The 17,119-nt window shown below is 40.9% G+C and overlaps 1 protein-coding gene across 3 annotated transcripts in view; it reads right to left on the bottom strand.

Moving 5' to 3' along the window:
• RBM18 (RNA binding motif protein 18) overlaps positions 1 to 17,119 on the bottom strand; it is a 328,785-nt gene that overhangs the window by 47,670 nt on the left and 263,996 nt on the right. For all 3 annotated transcript variants that reach the window (XM_044058274.1, XM_044058277.1, XM_044058276.1), the window contains one exon: positions 2,248 to 2,333. In XM_044058274.1, coding sequence (XP_043914209.1) covers positions 2,248 to 2,333 — 86 coding nt within the window. The remainder of the gene's footprint in view (positions 1 to 2,247; positions 2,334 to 17,119) is intronic.

Below are 17,119 nucleotides of genomic sequence, written 5' to 3'. Positions count from 1 at the left end.
GTGCCTGACATACAAGGCCATGTCCAACCCGGAATTAATGGACATGCTCCACCTCAAAAATCCAAATCCACCAAAACCACTAGAGCAAGCGACTTAAACCTTTAGCACGGCTATAAATAGGACGTGCTGGAGGGATAGATTTATCACTCAGAGACTCCTATGCTGTGGAATAAAATCCCGGTCCATGTGAGGCAGAGCACCTCGCTGACTCTGTTCAAGAGAAATCTAGACCTGTGGATGGGAGATCGTAGGTTTACCCCGGGAATCATATCTGTGTCACTGCTGGACAGAGGCACAACAAACTAATGGGCACAGTATTTTTTCATATAAGGGGTGGCGTAAGCCACAAAAATTTGGGCTAGGCTTATAAATGCCTTAGGGCAGATAGCCTAGTATGAACCTATGAACCTATGAACCTAAATAGACATGGCTGCAGGAGGCCTAGCAGCACCACGTGCTGGGGTAGAGACATCCAAAGGGATGGTGTCTGATAAATCACTAGGAACCACAGTTGTAGGCAAAATTTCTGAGGCCGATTCAACTAAGGTAGCAGGAGCCTCAGTAGTAGTCATGGATTCGGCTGAAGATTGACCGGTTTTCTCGGTTTCGCCGAAACCGAGACACTGCTGCTTGCTTAACCGTGGTTTCGGCCAACCATGGACCGCGAGTGTCGGTCTTTTCTTTAGCTTTTAACAATTTGGGTAGTCGGGGATCCGACGCATAATGTACGCAAAATCTGAGCCAAAACTGTTCAGCAAACTCCGACCGACGCCTAAGCGTGCTCGTCGGCTGAAGGAAGCACAGGCCGAACAGGCTGCTACGCCGTGGTCTGGGCCTAAGCAAGGCAGACAGTAAGAGTGGAAATCTTTATGAGGTATTTGTTTCCCACAAGTTAAACAGTTATTGACTTTTTCTGACATCGGCTGAGGCAAGAAAGAGTCCCCAACGGGTACTTAACTTTTAGAAGTCTTCAAGTAGTATTCGGTAGTAGTAATCTCTGGATCTGACCGACCGCACTGCGAACAGCTTCTGCTTCGGCGCCCACGCCGCAAGAAAGACTGAGGAAAATGGCGCTGATGCCTTTATACCAAGACCAGCAGAGATGACGCCGGGTGAAGTGCGACATCAGCGAAGCCGACCCAGACTTTGGAACTGCCGATCAAGGGCTGCCTGACGACAGGACAACCCATTTGTTATGACTGCAGATGCATCCATGAAGGACATCTTCATGAAGGCAATTGAGAATCCCAGTTTTCCAAACTGGACTTCACAATGAAAAGCCGAACCAAATGAAGGATTCTCTCTCTCTCTGTCTCGCTCTCTCCTACAGCTGTAGCAAGCTTGAAGTTAATACCTATATACATGACACTACTGAGCTTCAAATTTTATCACATTATTAGGTACAACAGAAACAAGTGTCATAAATTTACTGCAGTACAGACCAATGTTAAAATCAGCAGTTTTCATAGCCAGTCTAGCCAATTATACAACCATTTTCTGATCAATATCAGAACTCCTCTATCCCTACACATCTAAATCTTAGCTTCATCTGTGTGTTAATACTACAAACATTTAACTGCAGCTAATAAAATAAAGTCTGCACCCATCTATGATCTAGTCTAAGCAGACAGTGCAAATCATTCACTTGACATGTGGAAGGACTTGCCTTACCATGAGAAATACTGTATTTTCAGAATCTGCCATTCAGTGAAATATACACCTCGTTTCTTTCACTATGAAAACCTATACTGCCTAAAACAGTTTAAGTATACTGTGCCTACACAGCTAACAAAGTAATGAAATTACCCAACTATCCAAACTATAACTAGATGCAATCTATCAATCACTGCACACAGTTCATTTGAATAACAGTCTGAAAACTGTCAATGTAGACAGGTTTTCCCCAGCTCATGATTTTGGTTTTCTACAAAGACACTCTCGCAGTGCAGTCTTTCCAACAGATAAGCTTTGTGTTACCTTGTACGTAGCCATCAAGTTCAAGAAAAAAAACATTTTCTTACTCTACTACTATTTTCTATTAGACACTATAGTTCAAAATCAAAATGTAGACGTTTACAAGATTTTATATCTTAATTCCTATTCAAATGCATCTTTGCTATATTTGATGATACTTTATTATTTCTGGGTTGTAGAACAAGTATGCAAAAATAATATTTACAGGTTTAAAAAAATTAAGCAAAAAAATGTAAATATAACAGTTGCGGTCCTGAACGGAAATGTTCTTACCTCACGTTGGACTGTGCTGGTTCGGTGCTAGCTGATGGTTCTAGACTAATTGGAAGAACTTTATCATTCTTGAAATGATCATACTTCTAGTAGGTTAGAAAGAAATAATTTTGTTAATATGGGTTTTGAAGTACCAAAACTAGAAACCTGCATCAAAGTACAGCACTCTTACCTTAAAAACAAAGGATACGTATATGTGGAAGTATTGCAGTTTTCAATTAATCTTCCTTAAATTTTACATGAATGGAACACACTTTATAAGAAGCTTAGCAAAACCTTTAATTTCAAAACATATGGTTCAAGATTATACTATCAGCTCATAGTTCAGGGAGAAAAGATTGCTTCAGTTGAGAATTCAGAGGTTGCTACACTATTTATAAACCAATTTCCACAGGAATCAGCTTCTTTAGTACCTAACTGAACTTAACCCTACTGCAGTCAGGCTTCTTGATTCTCTGTGTCAAATTATACAGCGTTCAGATACCCTTCCCTGCTATGCTTTAAAGATCATGACAGCATACAAAAGTTAAAAGTTTGTATAAAAAGCAACCACTACATTATTACCAAGTCAAACATAATTATTCTTAAGCATTTCCAACATTATTCCTTAGCCTCTTCCCATTAATGCTGGATAAAAGCAGCAGTTTGGTTTCCATAGAAAAATGTCCTGCAGACCATAGTAGTTGTTAAGAGCTATTTATACCCAGACTACAAAATTGAAGGTCATAAATGTGATGATGTCTAATGTGTGCTGCAAAACTGTAATGATTTACTACTATCTCCATTCAGAGATCTTCCAATTTATGCATCAAAGTTCACTTTTTATTCTTTGTATGTGGTCCACAATATTATGCTTTAAACTCTCTGTAAATTCAAATGCATTATTTTTGCCATTCATTACATCTCATTAATCTTCTACTAGGAGGTAAGGAGAAAGCAGCCAGAGGGGAAAAAAATGACACAATTAACCCTTAAACCGATTGTTTGTATGAGCTGAATATCCTCTTCTAAGGATTACTTATCAATTACAAATGAGTACACAAGGATTACAGCTCTGGCCTCAGAGTATTTCGGGTGCTCTACCCTTATAAACCACTGGGTTCATGCCTCCTAGGCTCATATAGTTCTTATTCTTTACATCATTCTTATAATAAAGACAAGAGAAGGCACATGCAGGAACCAAATCCTACTGACAGGAAAGATCAAACTGTAATGAAACATCTGCATGTATACAATGCAGATAAATAATGTGGCCCTTGAAATAGCATGCCACATTTTCTCACACATCAAACCAACACAACAGCAACTTGAAGTTTCCTTTCTTAAAGGACTGGATTAACTAAGTATATTAAAAGGAAGGAATGGTATCTGTATTATCTGTATCAACTTAAAGAATTCACTACTTAAACTTGACAATTCAATACCACTGCATTAAGAAGGTTTTCAAGGAACCTGTATTTAAATCCCTATTTCAAATGCTGTAGAAGTGCAGTTCTGTCAGCAAAGTCCTCAACTGTAGATGTTCAGACGCAAGATCAATACATTGCAGAAGGCTTCACTACATGTGAAGTAGGGGTGGATATCTAATTTGGACAGACTTCTACAGTGTCTGTATGCCCCTTTGCACTTACATCCTTCCCACTCCTATGACGTCAGTAGGAGACACAATTCTTTATGTGCTCCCTTCTTTTTTGTTCTTTGTAAATGGAAAACACTTCTGAGACCCCACAACATGGGGTGGAGAAATCTGCCCAATAATTAGGACAGATCAAAGATACAGGAGGAGATGGCACTTTCCTGAGGCATTACAAATAATTCTCGTGCTTTGTGAACAATCAGAAACATATGGGGAATAGCTGGAGAAAGACTATAATGCAGAGGTGATCTTCTTCAAACACTTAACAGTTATGTTAAGTATGTTCACATAACTGTACTATATTCATGGTCAGCATCAGTGCTGCAGTAGGACTTGATACATGAGGAAGACCAATACTGTGCCCAAGCTGACCGAAGTCTTAGTGTCAGAATGTGAACAGCCCCTGCAGGAATGCAGTGTCAAAGCCTGCCTCCTGAACAGCTGTCCACCTTATAGTGTCTAATTAAATATGGAGATCTATGTAGCTTCCTCACGAGTCCTGAAAATTTCTACCATAACAGATTCTGCTCTTGTGAAGTGTGCTCTAACTTGGCCTCACAACAAGTTTCATTAGTAACCATAATCATTGACAATGCACCTGACTCCATGGCATACAGAAAGAAAGCCTTACTATGACCCAGATGACCAAGATTTAATGGCCTCAGCACTGGAGAAGCCAGGCAAGCAGGGACAGCAGTAAAGGGGTAAAGCTCCACTTACCTCTCACGGGTGGGGGAGACTTGGGCACACACAGTTAGTATGATTTCTTTGAAGGAGTCTGAGGAGTACAGTTGCATACATGGAATGACCCTTGCAAAAGTGAAGTGGCCAACTCCATGGTTAGCCCATTGTATGATCCCTCTCCCCCAAGTTCAGTTAAGTTATTAAAAAAAAAAAAAATTTCCTATTGAGGTAGGGCTAGTAAGTAAAAACTGAACCATCCCTAATGGTTGCTTGAATAATGGCCTTTTCCTCTTGCCCCAGTGATGGGAAACAAATGGGCTGGTTGGTCAAGAGGAGCTGATGACTGGCAAATGGCAGGGGCAAATAAATATAAATAAAAATCAAACTAAAGACAATGCAAGCTGCCATCCATTTGTATAAGGTTTTCTTAGCAATGTGTCTTCCTTGTTTACAACAAGCAGGAAGAATGCAAAGAATTGCTCAGTATGTTCAGGTTTCATAGGGAGGCATTAGGCCATCAAGTCCAGTAGATTATTAGCAGCATAGTCACTGAAATTGCCACTATTTGCTCCTTCTATCCAAAAGGGACAAAAGGCAAAACAAAGGATAAACTTGCAGATCCCCCATCTACTCATCAAGGTTATTTTTGAAGAGATTTAGGGAGCTGCTTTGTTTAACAAGGGAAGGAAGCTTATTCTGTATATTGGGAAGTTCTTTGGGCGAGAGATTTACGTTGTCATCAGGTTCCATTCATGTTACTGTAAAGAATTACATCCTCAAAGTGGGTACTTGTGATGCCCGTAGTTTTATGAACAATGTAAGATGAAGCAGGAGAAAGTTGACTGCTGCCATGCAGAAGTTGGGGGGTGGGGTGAGAGAAAGTAAACAGATGGGGATTTAGTTACTGTGCAGCATAGGGAGCTTATACCCATGATTTTCGTTGCAAGAGTATTTTGACGTTTTTCTCGTAAGGCGATACATGCCTTGACAGAAACATCCCTAAGGGGACATTACACTCAACTATGGGACTAATAAGGGAGGAGAATATAAAGAAAATGATTTAATTTGACTTGAAAGCTGAAAGATATGTCTTCAGTAATTAGCTGGGCTAAGTGGGAAAAAAAGATTTCATAACAATAGAGAACGCAAGGTAATAAAAGATTTCACTTTCCATGAATGTGCTAAGTCCCTAATAACAGTATCTAGTTTGAGGGGGGGGGGGGTCATTTGTGTCTTAGATGCATGGGTGCTCTTATTTCTCCAAAGGGTATGACACTGCATTTCTTGGCATTTCACTTTAGTTCAGGGTCATGGCACCATGAGTCAGAAAGGGACTGGCCCTTTTGGTGTTCATGGGCATCTTCAGTGAGCGGATTGCATCTTCAAGTTTGCAGTAATTAGCAAACAATCACAAATCCCTGACATCAGCTTTGACACCAACAAAATAGATGTTGAAATGTAGTGGTGCCAGCTTGAAACCCACTAGCAACAAGTCACTTAGAAGAAAGTGTGTTGCCAGCCCTGACTGCTAATTCGCTGGCTTACAGGAAGAACCCAGTCAATCTCACAAGTTATGTAAGGTTTTACATTAAGCTGCGATAGTCTTCCAATAATTCCAGATTGAGGTTATCAAATGCCTTGGCCAAATCTAAGTAGGCAATACGCACACCGACTTGCCTTTATCCATTGATGTTGTGACTTTCTTAAAGAAATACATCAGGTTAAGTAGAAGGACCTATTTTCATAAAGCCAAAATAGTTTGGATTAAGGGCTTGTGAGCCACCAATTAATTGTTTAGAAATTCCATGATACACATTTCATTATTTTATAAATTATCACAGTAAGGGTAACTGGCCTGCAATTCCCTGGTCAGTGACAGGGATGTCCCTGCGGAGGGGTACGCAACAGCAGTTTTGCAGTTCACGGGTACATATCCCATGGAGAGGAGAAGACTGAGGGGGTAGCTGAGGTAGTGTTTTGTAACAATCTGATATACTGTCCAGGTCCACAGAACAAATTCTTTACTTTGGAATGGGCTACTAAGACTTGTTTGGAGGTAATTATTGGGGGGGGGGGGGTTGACTGGATGGCATTTGACAAAAAATTTGAGAGAAGCAAGAAGATGAAGTTTGATCAAAACTTGTCTACTAGTACATTTGCAAATTCCTAACAGCTAGAGTGGGTGGCAGTGATCATTATAAAGATGGTGCGGTTCTGAATACCATTTTGTTTCCAAGATAACCTACATAGTTACAAAATGCTTTGCTTCAGTATCCAAGAACAGCAATCCTACATTTATATTTTGCCCTGCAAGTTTTGATCCATCATCTTAGTTATTTCTTCTTTTGAGGTTTCTTTATTGTGGGGAGAATTTAAATTCATTTTTTAGGGCTAATAGTTTTTTTTCCCTCTATTGTTGTAGAGTTAACTGAACCAGGGGTCCAGTATAGGTTATTTTTTAACTTGACAATGTATTGTAGTGAATGGAGACAAATTAAAATATGCAGGAATTTAGGTGGCAATAGAACACCAGCTTTAGCTATTGAGTTCTCTTGTGCTGCAGAAAAAACAAAACTCATTAGATTAACAGCTAGCTTTAGGAATTTAGCCCTGCAGAAGTCTATAAAAGATAGCAGGATTTGAATATTACTGGGACTGGGTACTTAAACAGATTATTATGGCATTGTAGTCTGACTTAATATGTGACTGGTCAATAGTGTGTGCGCAGCAAAGAGGAGCAAGAATCAACGAGAGTGGACTGGTACTTCCAATTAGGAAGACTACTGTGTGTCTGGGTTGATGAATGAGAGGGAGAGAAGGTTGGATGTTGTGGGGATAGTGAATCATGAAGTACTATGGGATTAGCAAGGAGGACGTAAGGATAGCTATGAAGAGGATGAACAATGGAAAGGCTGTTGGTTCAAATGACATACCTGTGGAAGCATGGAGGTGTTTAGGTGAAATGGCAGTGGAGTTTTTAACCAGATTGTTTAATGAAATCTCGGAAAGTGAGAGGATGCCTGAGGAATGGAGAAGTTTTTTGGTACCGATTTTTATGAACAAGGGTGATGTGTAGAGCTGTAGTAATTACAGAGGGATTAAATTGATCAGTCACAGCATGAAGTTATGGGAAAGAGTAATGGAAGCTAGGTTAAGAAGGGACGTGATGATTAGTGATCAGCAGTATGGTTTCATGCTGGGAAAGAGCACTACAGATACGATGTTTGCTCTGAGAGTGTTGATGGAGAAGTACAGAGAAAGTCAGAAGGAGTTGCATTGTGTTTTTGTAGACTTAGAGAAAGCATATGACAGGGTGCCTAGAGAGGAGTTGTGGTATTGTATGAGGAAGTCGGGAGTGTCAGAGAAGTATGTAAGAGTGGTACAGGATATGTACGAGGGTAGTGTGACAGCGGTGAGGTCTGCAGTGGGAGTGATGGATGTGTAAGGTGGCGGTGGGATTACATCACGGATCAGCTGTGAGCCCTTTCTTATTTGCAATGGTGATGGACAGGTTGACAGATGAGATCAGACAGGAGTCCCCGTGGACTATGATGTTTGCAGATGACATTGTGATCTGTAGTGAGAGTAGGGAACAGGTGGAGGAGACCCTGGAGAGATGGAGATATGCTCTAGAGAGAAGAGGAATGAAGGTCAACAGGACTAAGACAGAATATATGTGTGTGAATGAAAGGGAGGATAGAGGAATGGTGAGGATGCAAGGAGTAGAGGTGGCAAAGGTGGATGAGTTTAAATACTTGGGGTCAATAGTTCACAGTAATGGTGAGTGTGGAAGAGAGGTGAAGAAGAGGAGAATACAGGCAGGACGGAGTGGGTGGAGAAGAGTGTCAGGAGTGATTTGTGACAGACTAGTACCAGTAAGAGTGAAAGGGAAGGTCTACAAGAGGGTAGTGAGACCAGACATGTTATATGGGTTGGAGACAGTGGCACTGACAAAAAGGCAGGAGTTTTAGCTGGATGTGGCAGAGTTGAAGATGTTAAGATTTGCACTGGGTGTGATGAGGGTGGACAAGATTAGGAATAAGTACATGAGTCAGCCCAGGTTGGAAGGTTTGGAGACAAAGCCAGAGAGGCAAAATTATGTTGGTTTGGACATATGCTGAGGAGGGATGCTGAGTATATTGGGAAAAAGATGCCAAGGATGAAGCTACCAGGTAGCAGGAAAAGAGGAAGGCCTAATATAAGGTTTATGGATGTGGTGAGAGGACATGCAGATGGCTGGTGTGACACAGCAAGATGCAGAGGACAGGAAGAAATGGAAACGGATGATCCACTGTGGAGAATCCTAATAGGAACAGCCAAAAGAAGATAATTATGACTGCGTGTTCAAGAGATTTTGTGGTAACATTCAGGAATCGTGGTGTATCCTTCTTGCTTTGTAGAGTGTATGTCAATTTATATATGGGTGGGTAATTAAAATCAACCATAAGAACTAGGTTAGATTCAGTAGTATGGTACTGTAGTTTAGTAGGGTAGGCTTTGTGAGCTGTGGGGGTTATGGATAGAGCCCCTGTAATTAGTAATGATGTGGTAGGTGGACTTGTTTATACATACCAGAACATACAAGCATTCAAAGGTCATTATCTTGGGTAATTAATTAGCTAGGTGATGGGGTTGGGAGCTCAATTTCAAGTAGTAAGCATAAAAGCCCAGGCAGAGAGGACATGTTCTATGGACTGGAACTACACGTCAGAAACTAACAAATGTGGAATATTATCAAGGATCATGAGGGCTGTTTTTTGTTCAGGCTTCTAGCATTCACCAGTGCCATGTTGATATCGCTACGACCAAAGCTTGTTGTGCTGGTTGATGGAAACAGACTCTACCTAAAAAAAGAAATGATGGGGTTAAGAATGCCTTGTATGATATAAGCAAGCCCTGTGGAGAGAAATGTAGACTCCCAGAACGACAAATTATGGAGTTAAAGAATTCAATTTTATCCTTCCACTGTGGCATAATTCTCAGCTCAGCCTGGTGAGCTGTGATTGCATTTTTAGTACTTCAGCATAAGCTGGCTTGATATCAAAGTGCATTTCTATTTTTTTTTTTTTTTGGAAACTTCTGCACACTCTTCTGCTGACTGCATGGACAGACATGTTTGCCTGTAATATCAGACAAAGCATGTATCCACCTCTGTAAGCATGTAAACAATACCTCCTTGCAGATAGCACCTTGGTCTGACCACTAGGGAGTTGATCATACGGAATATGCCCAGACATGCATCTTCAATCTCCCCATCCCCACACAAGAGAAGTGAACAAGCCCCAACCCTTCATTCCTCCATCACCCCATCTGGCTCCTTGAATGCAAAGTTGGCTACTCAAATCTCGGTCACCTGGGTAGTAGTTAGGACTCAATCTTTCTGACCTCCAAGAAGGCTAGGTTTGATGTTAGTGGTAGATGTGATGGTGCGGGTATGTAGTGAGCACAGGTAACCTAGGTAGAAGACAGGTGCAAAAGGTCTGCAACTGTTTTCAATATGCATCTGCACCGCTTGCATGTAGATTTTTCTGATAACAATAAGGGTTGTTAGCAAGCATAAGGAAATTCACATGCCATCTCACTACTCCTAATGCCAGGAAGCAGGCAAAAGATGTGGAAGAGGCAAACTGTGGTCCCATCGTGTCCAGTAAATTGAAGGAATATTTATTTACTTACTTCTGTTTGGAAAAACACTGATTACATTGACCCTCTTTGTGGCTCAGCTTAGAGAAAAAATTACAGTCAGTCAGTAAATCAGAGAATACAGAAGTGAGAAAGTAGCAGATATCTCGGAGAATAGTAAAAACAAAAGAGTACAATATTGACAGACAAAAATGCACAAAAGTAATATAATTTCAACAGTCACCTCTACTTTAACAGCATGCCTATCACCAATATACAGTTACGTATTATTTGCTATATACAATATTTACAGTTGAGGGAAAGAAGCAGGGTAGATAAAGGAAGGAGGGGTAGTTATGGAACTGAAGATGGAAGGAAGGCCAAGAGATTACTAGGGGAGTTATAAAAGATCATCTGATGCAGTGAGGTGAATAAGGGATTACTGCGAGTTTGACAGAATGAGATTAATGAGGCCTGAACTGAACAGTGCTTCCTTTTCAATACATTCCCATGAAACTTATTTTGAGTGCAGTATAATTAGGCTCAGATGACTAGGTTAGCTCAGATACAGAACAATTAGCTTAAACAAATCAATAATTGCTTAGTTGACAATGCAAGATCTTGCAAGGGTGGTTTTAGGTATAATGCGCAAATGACACTCAGTAAAACAAATGGGCAATAAGTTTTAATGCTCTCAGCACAATACATTCTGGCCAGAAAAGACAGACGGACAATCAGTTTTAAATGTTCTCAGCACAATATGGTAGCCATACTTAAAATAAATAAATAAATAAATAAAAATAAAAAAGCAATTTCACTATTGTTAGGGCAGTATGGTGACAAACGCAAGTTAAAGGCACACATGCTACAAATCTTAGCAGGTACTACTACACAGCAGACAGAAATAATGTTACAGGCATGGCATCACAAAAATCTTGCAAAGTGGGGTAGTACAACTGAAGAACAAGCCCTAACCAGATACTATGAAAACTCAGATTAGATTTGTTATGCAGCATATGGCACAGTTAAGCACACAGCCACACAATATAATACAAAAGTACAATGGTATTAACCAAGCAGACAGTCAAGATATGTAGTGCTAGCAAGCCAATAGTTATTCAGTGTTGGATGAATGACATTTTCCCTTCTCTCACAAGTAAAGAAGCAACCACCTCAAACTCAAAGCTGGGTGCAACTCATAAGAAAGCAAGTGAGGCAACACAGTTAAAACACAAAAAACAATGTTAACTTCACTGCAAAAATTAAGTAAAACAATGACACTTATTGGTGGTCGAGGGATCAGAATTATAGTCAAGTCTGGTAGTACAACACATAGGAGCTTACTGCAACAACATTAGAACCGTCCTTTCCCTTCTCGTACAAGGGAAACAGCAATCGCCCTACACAAATAAAAATTACGACTAGCTAGGAACAGTTAAATCACAAATACAATGTTAACTCAACTGCAAATGAACTTCAATGAAAGAAACATTTATTGATGTTCTTGGGATCGGAACTGCAGTCAAATTTGATAGGTTGGATTCTAAGACAGGAACATGCAGTGATTCAGCAAAATGCGTAAACTCAGTGGTTCCACCCAGGCAAACCCTGAGTTGTCTATGACTGTCCATATGATGAAAGACCTTTTCCCTTTGTTCTATGGATTTGGAAAGAAAACTGGTTTTGGAAGACCAAGAAATTATCTCTAGCACTGCTTATCCTGACTGACTGCCAGGTTGTTTCCTTCAGATCTACATGGGTGTGAATGACCTGAGATGTACCTCACTGGATTATATGAAGATGGACTTCTCTGAATACGTGTTGCAGACTGATAGGAGCTTCGCACTGAGCAGCATTCTACCCTCACCAAGAATTACACTACAATACAAACAGAAAAAGACTGACTTATATACTGTAGTCAATTCCAAGGGGATCCAGCATTTGCCAGGTGGAGATAACATGATTGACAGACCGTGCTGCTGCTTTGCCAGAGATGGTTTGCACCGGTCGCCACTAGGCTTTCGAATGCTGGCCAAGGCAGTAGCCACCCCCATAGTGCCTTTTTAGGTAGTGCCAAACCAACAGGCCTACCAACATAACAAATTATTCTAATGTCAAACTGAAAGTACTACTGCTCAATGCTAGGAATCTTAACAAGAAACTGCACTCCCTGGAAGATGTCCTCGCCCTGGAGAATTCTGACATCTGTGCAGTTACACAGATGTAGTTCAAGGCTGTGGAAAGCACCCCAGCAGTGCAAGGCTACAATGCCTATGACAGATTCACCATCTGAAAGGGGGGGGGGGAAGTGTTTCCACTTACATAAAAAACAATCACACCTCTGGATCGGTCAAGCAGTATGACCCACTTGAGCTACTCCATATCCAGCTGACTATAGACTAAATCCCCCACATCTGTAGCTACAGGTCCCAAGCCCTGACAATCACTCCACACACACACCTGGTTACTAGAATCACTTACCATTCAGTTCAACATACTACTCATGGGCAATTTTAACTACCGCTCCATAAACTGTGAAACGTACACGGCCATTAACATGCAGGCTCAGAGACTCCTGGACGTTGTCAATGCAAATGCTCTGGAACAGTTGGTCTGTACTTCCACGAGGGGCTCAAATATCCTTGACATGGCACTCACAAACATGGAGAAGTGTTGCACCCCCCCCCCCCCCAACATAATGTCCTCATTGGCAAGATCAGATCATAAGTCAGTCTCCTTTGAAATAAATATATTATTAGAACCTCCATCAACCATTAAATATTTTTTTTGAGGCAAATTATCTTCTATTAAGTGACAGCATTGGTAATTTTACAGTTCCCTCTAACTCCAAAAACATAGAGGCTTGCATAGAAGTAAGCATGAATTTCCTATACAGCAACTTAAACCCCTGCATAAAAACAGCAGTACCTGACTGAACTAAGATTGAAAAACAAGCTACCCTTGTGTACCCCTGACATGAATAAACTACACAACCAAAGGAAGAAATTCCTGTAGAAGTAAGTGGGAGGGTGTACAGCAGAGAAAGAAAATATCTCATTAGTCTCAATAGGTAGATAAGGGAACTAGTCAAGTCTTCAAAAGCTTAATACAAGACTAAAACAGCCTCCCAAGCAAAGGATAACCATAAAGCATTTTTTAGTTATATCTGAAATTTTAGGGCAAACGCTCAACAATGTCCTGAGTTGGCTGTATATGGTACTGACTATACTCAGCCAGAAGAAATAGCAAACCTGCTGGCTGATGAGGGTGAAATTTGAGCTGAATTTAATCACCTCTGGTCACTTTTCATGAAATTTCTCCTACCATTCCTTTGCCTCTTATCACAAAAGAACAGGTCATCACTGCACTCTCTATAGCTAAAAACACAGCATCAATGGACCCTGATCCAATCCCAGGCAGCCTATTAAATAGTTTGAAACATGACCTAGCAGACCTACTCAATCTCTATTTAACCATGGTTTTCTCTTAGTAGAGTGGAAGACAGCAACACTCATTCCTCTGTACAAGGTGGGGACCATCAACTGACCTAGGAAACTACCGACTTGCAAGTCTGACTAGCTTCGTCTGAAAGCCTGTGGAAAGGATAATCATGGACCTGATTAACAATGACATAGGAAATCTCCAGACTCTAGACCTAACCCAGTTCAGCTTCATCAAGGGCAGTCCTGCCTGCTCAAACTGGTGGACTTCATTGGGAAGGTAACCAAGGCCACGAATGAGGGCAAGATGGTGCATAACATCTACCTTGACCTGGCCAAGGCATTTCACACAATAAACTCACAAAATTGGGAATTACCTCTAACATCACCAGATGTTTAGCCAAATAGCTCATGGATGGGACACATGTTGTTAGAGTGGGGGAATCCACATCCAGCAATAAGCCGGTCACCAGTGGAGTACCACAGGGCTCAGTGTTGGGTCCCCTCCTGTTTGGGATATACTTCACAGATGTCAAGGCAAATGCATCTTACCTTTTCAACTGTATCCATCTGTTCACAACTGTCTTTCTTGCTACTATACTTAAATTATAACTTTTAAGATATTTGCCTGCACAATTGTATTTAGTTGTTCAATACTATTTTGTACTTGGAGCCTTTCTCCCCAGGCCTCCACTGAAAATGTGCTATCTTGTCACAGTGGACTACCCCGGTAACCAAATGCCAATAAACAAATAAATAAATGGCCTTTGGCTGACCATGTCTGCTGATAACTGCAGGTTTGGAGCAATCACTGACGCCTCAAACGATGTTGACATCCTACAGAAAGGTCTGACACATAACTGCAGGTTGGAGCAATCACTGACACCTCAAACGATGTTGACATCCTACAGAAAGATCTGACACAGACTAATTGTCAGAGCCACTGGCCTCAAATTAAATGAGAAGTAATAATACCCTCTGCAAAATCAAATACCACTGCAAATTACAACACTGATAGCATCCTCCCAAGACTGTACCCAGTGGTGAGAGATCTGGGTACTCAAATAGTAATCTGAACTCGGACCACTGTGTGCCCATGGTGGTGAGGAAAGGGTCTATATTATTAAGCCGAAAAGACTTTACCGCTAACACTCACAAGAGCGAAAATGCTGGTAATCGAAGTTGCTATTGTGGGGGGCCGCTCCCCCCACACCCTTGCTAAATATATATTCCAACTCCGAGGTTGCACTACAGTGAGGAAAGGGCAAATATCCCACTCCTCACTGTAACATGACCCCACAATCACAGTTTTGATTCCCAGCATTTTCGCTCATGTGAGCGTTCATGCTAAAGTCTTTTTGTGCATCTAATATAGACCTGTGAGGAAATCCTTCTATGTGGCTCAGCTTATAAAAGCATGGCATCTAGATCAAAGAATGTCATAGTACCACTGTACTTGGCCCTCATCTGACCAATAACAGAGTACAATGCACCCTTTGGCATGTACCTTACCAGGCACCTGCAACAGTTGGAGCATCCCCAGGGGTTTTTCACCAAAAAACAGAGTATAACCAAATATCATATGTGAACCGATTAAAAGCCCTATCACTGTATTCAGTTTCTTACCAATTACTGACAGTGATCTGTGCCTGATCTACAAGACAGTCTCTGACCTAGCCTTGACAGAAATGTTGCATATTCACAAAACTGTACGAGGGTTACCTGGCTCCAAAGATCTAAACCTGATCTCTGATAGGAATAGATTATGTTGGAAAGACAGGTGTGTCCCAGACATTTCCCCTCCTTTGGAATAGGCTTCCTATTTACCTGAAGCAGAGGCCTTCCATGACCATCTTCAAGCTCAAGTCTGGACCAATGGATGAGAAATTACAAATTCACTCCTGGTGTGGTGTCCATGACCCTTATGGACAGAGGCAGTCTGTAAAAATTGTCAAAACTTGCTGATGGTATTCATTGAACTGACTATTTTTGAGAGTCCTCCCTCATTTCTTTCATACACTGGAAAACTTCTGAGTCAGGAGTACAAAAAGAACAGGTCCTTGTCAAGTGGGTCAGAGAGATGCTGCACTTTAAATGTAGTCTGGCAGGGTTTGCAGCCTTAGACATGCATGCCCCCTAATTGGTGACTCAGTAGATGCCACCCAAGATGTTTTATATAGTATAAGAGCCACACTTTACAAAATGGTTTAGCCACCTGATTAGTGCGGTCAGTGAAATATGGTAGTTATGCATTTACCATAGTACTGGACCTTTCATTCCTATCCATCTGATATGACTGTTGGGTCTTTGGGTAACTTGTTGGATCACAGTTGACAAAGCTAGTGCTCCAGCCTTCAGCTTCTCACATTTCAACTCTCACACTGCAAGCATTCTGTTGAAGCTACCTCCCCGCAGATAGAGACTGTTGCCTACAATAGGCTTAACATCTCGAAGACTGTTGCCATAACTATTCACACCACCCTGAGGGAGTCTAAGTATCCAGCCTTAAATCCCAGTAGTCTTCATAATGGTGAGAGATTGACATTTGTAAATGTTAAAAACCTTAATATGATTACTGCTGACATGATGATATTTTAAGGGCCAGGTGTCATCTTTTGTAAATCAGCATGTTTCCATACATGAGAACTCTAGAGCACTAAGCACTTTCATTCCAAAGGCCTCTAGGTGGTAGTGTATGCCCTATTATCTTCATATCTAGATTAATGTAACACCCTTTACCTTGGACTATGCAATACTGTGTTTGATCTCTTGCACCTCATTCGGAACTTTATAGGTCAATTAGTTAAAATATTTACCTTTGTATCACTCTGGCTCAGTAGAGCCTGCCCTTGCTGTCAGTTTGATTTCTTATCTTTAATGCTTTTCAGTTATTATTTACCCAGACAGGTTAAATATCCCCCATATCTGAAGATTTTTTTGGTTCCCTATTGTCCCCACTAGGGCCCTTATGTTAGTATTCTCTGGGTAGCTGGAGGTACCTAGAATGCAAGAGGAGACTTCCAAAACCTGGTCTTTTGTATCATGCTCAACCCCCATGTTGTCAGATATTTAAAAAGTCTCCTGGGGTGTGGCCAAGATGGGCTCTGAATAACAGTAATTTTCAGCTCTGTCAGTCATGCTCAACCCCCATGTTGTCAGATATTTAAAAAGTCTCCTGGGGTGTGGCCAAGATGGGCTCTGAATAGCAGTAATTCTCTTCAGCTCTGTCAGTTTAAAATTTGTATGACAGGATTTTTATAGTAAATCTTATTGGAGGAACTTACAGTCTTCAGTAATAAATTCCTCTCATCTAGTTCTACGACTAAATATAAAAATTCTGAAGAAATTTAGATTTTTTCCTGTCAAGAATACTTTGGATACTATATCTATCTTCACTGACAACAGAATGGCTACATCAAAAGCAGTACATCAAGAATCTTCTCTAAAGAAGGACTTACATTCTTTACTCATTACTGTACAAGAATTATCT

This window comes from Protopterus annectens, chromosome 16.part0, assembly GCF_019279795.1.
Source record: "Protopterus annectens isolate FY-2018-M chromosome 16.part0, PAN1.0, whole genome shotgun sequence".
Classification (NCBI taxonomy): domain Eukaryota; kingdom Metazoa; phylum Chordata; order Ceratodontiformes; family Protopteridae; genus Protopterus; species Protopterus annectens.
Note: the sequence above shows the minus strand (reverse complement) of the source record. Positions and strands in the feature narration are given on the sequence as shown.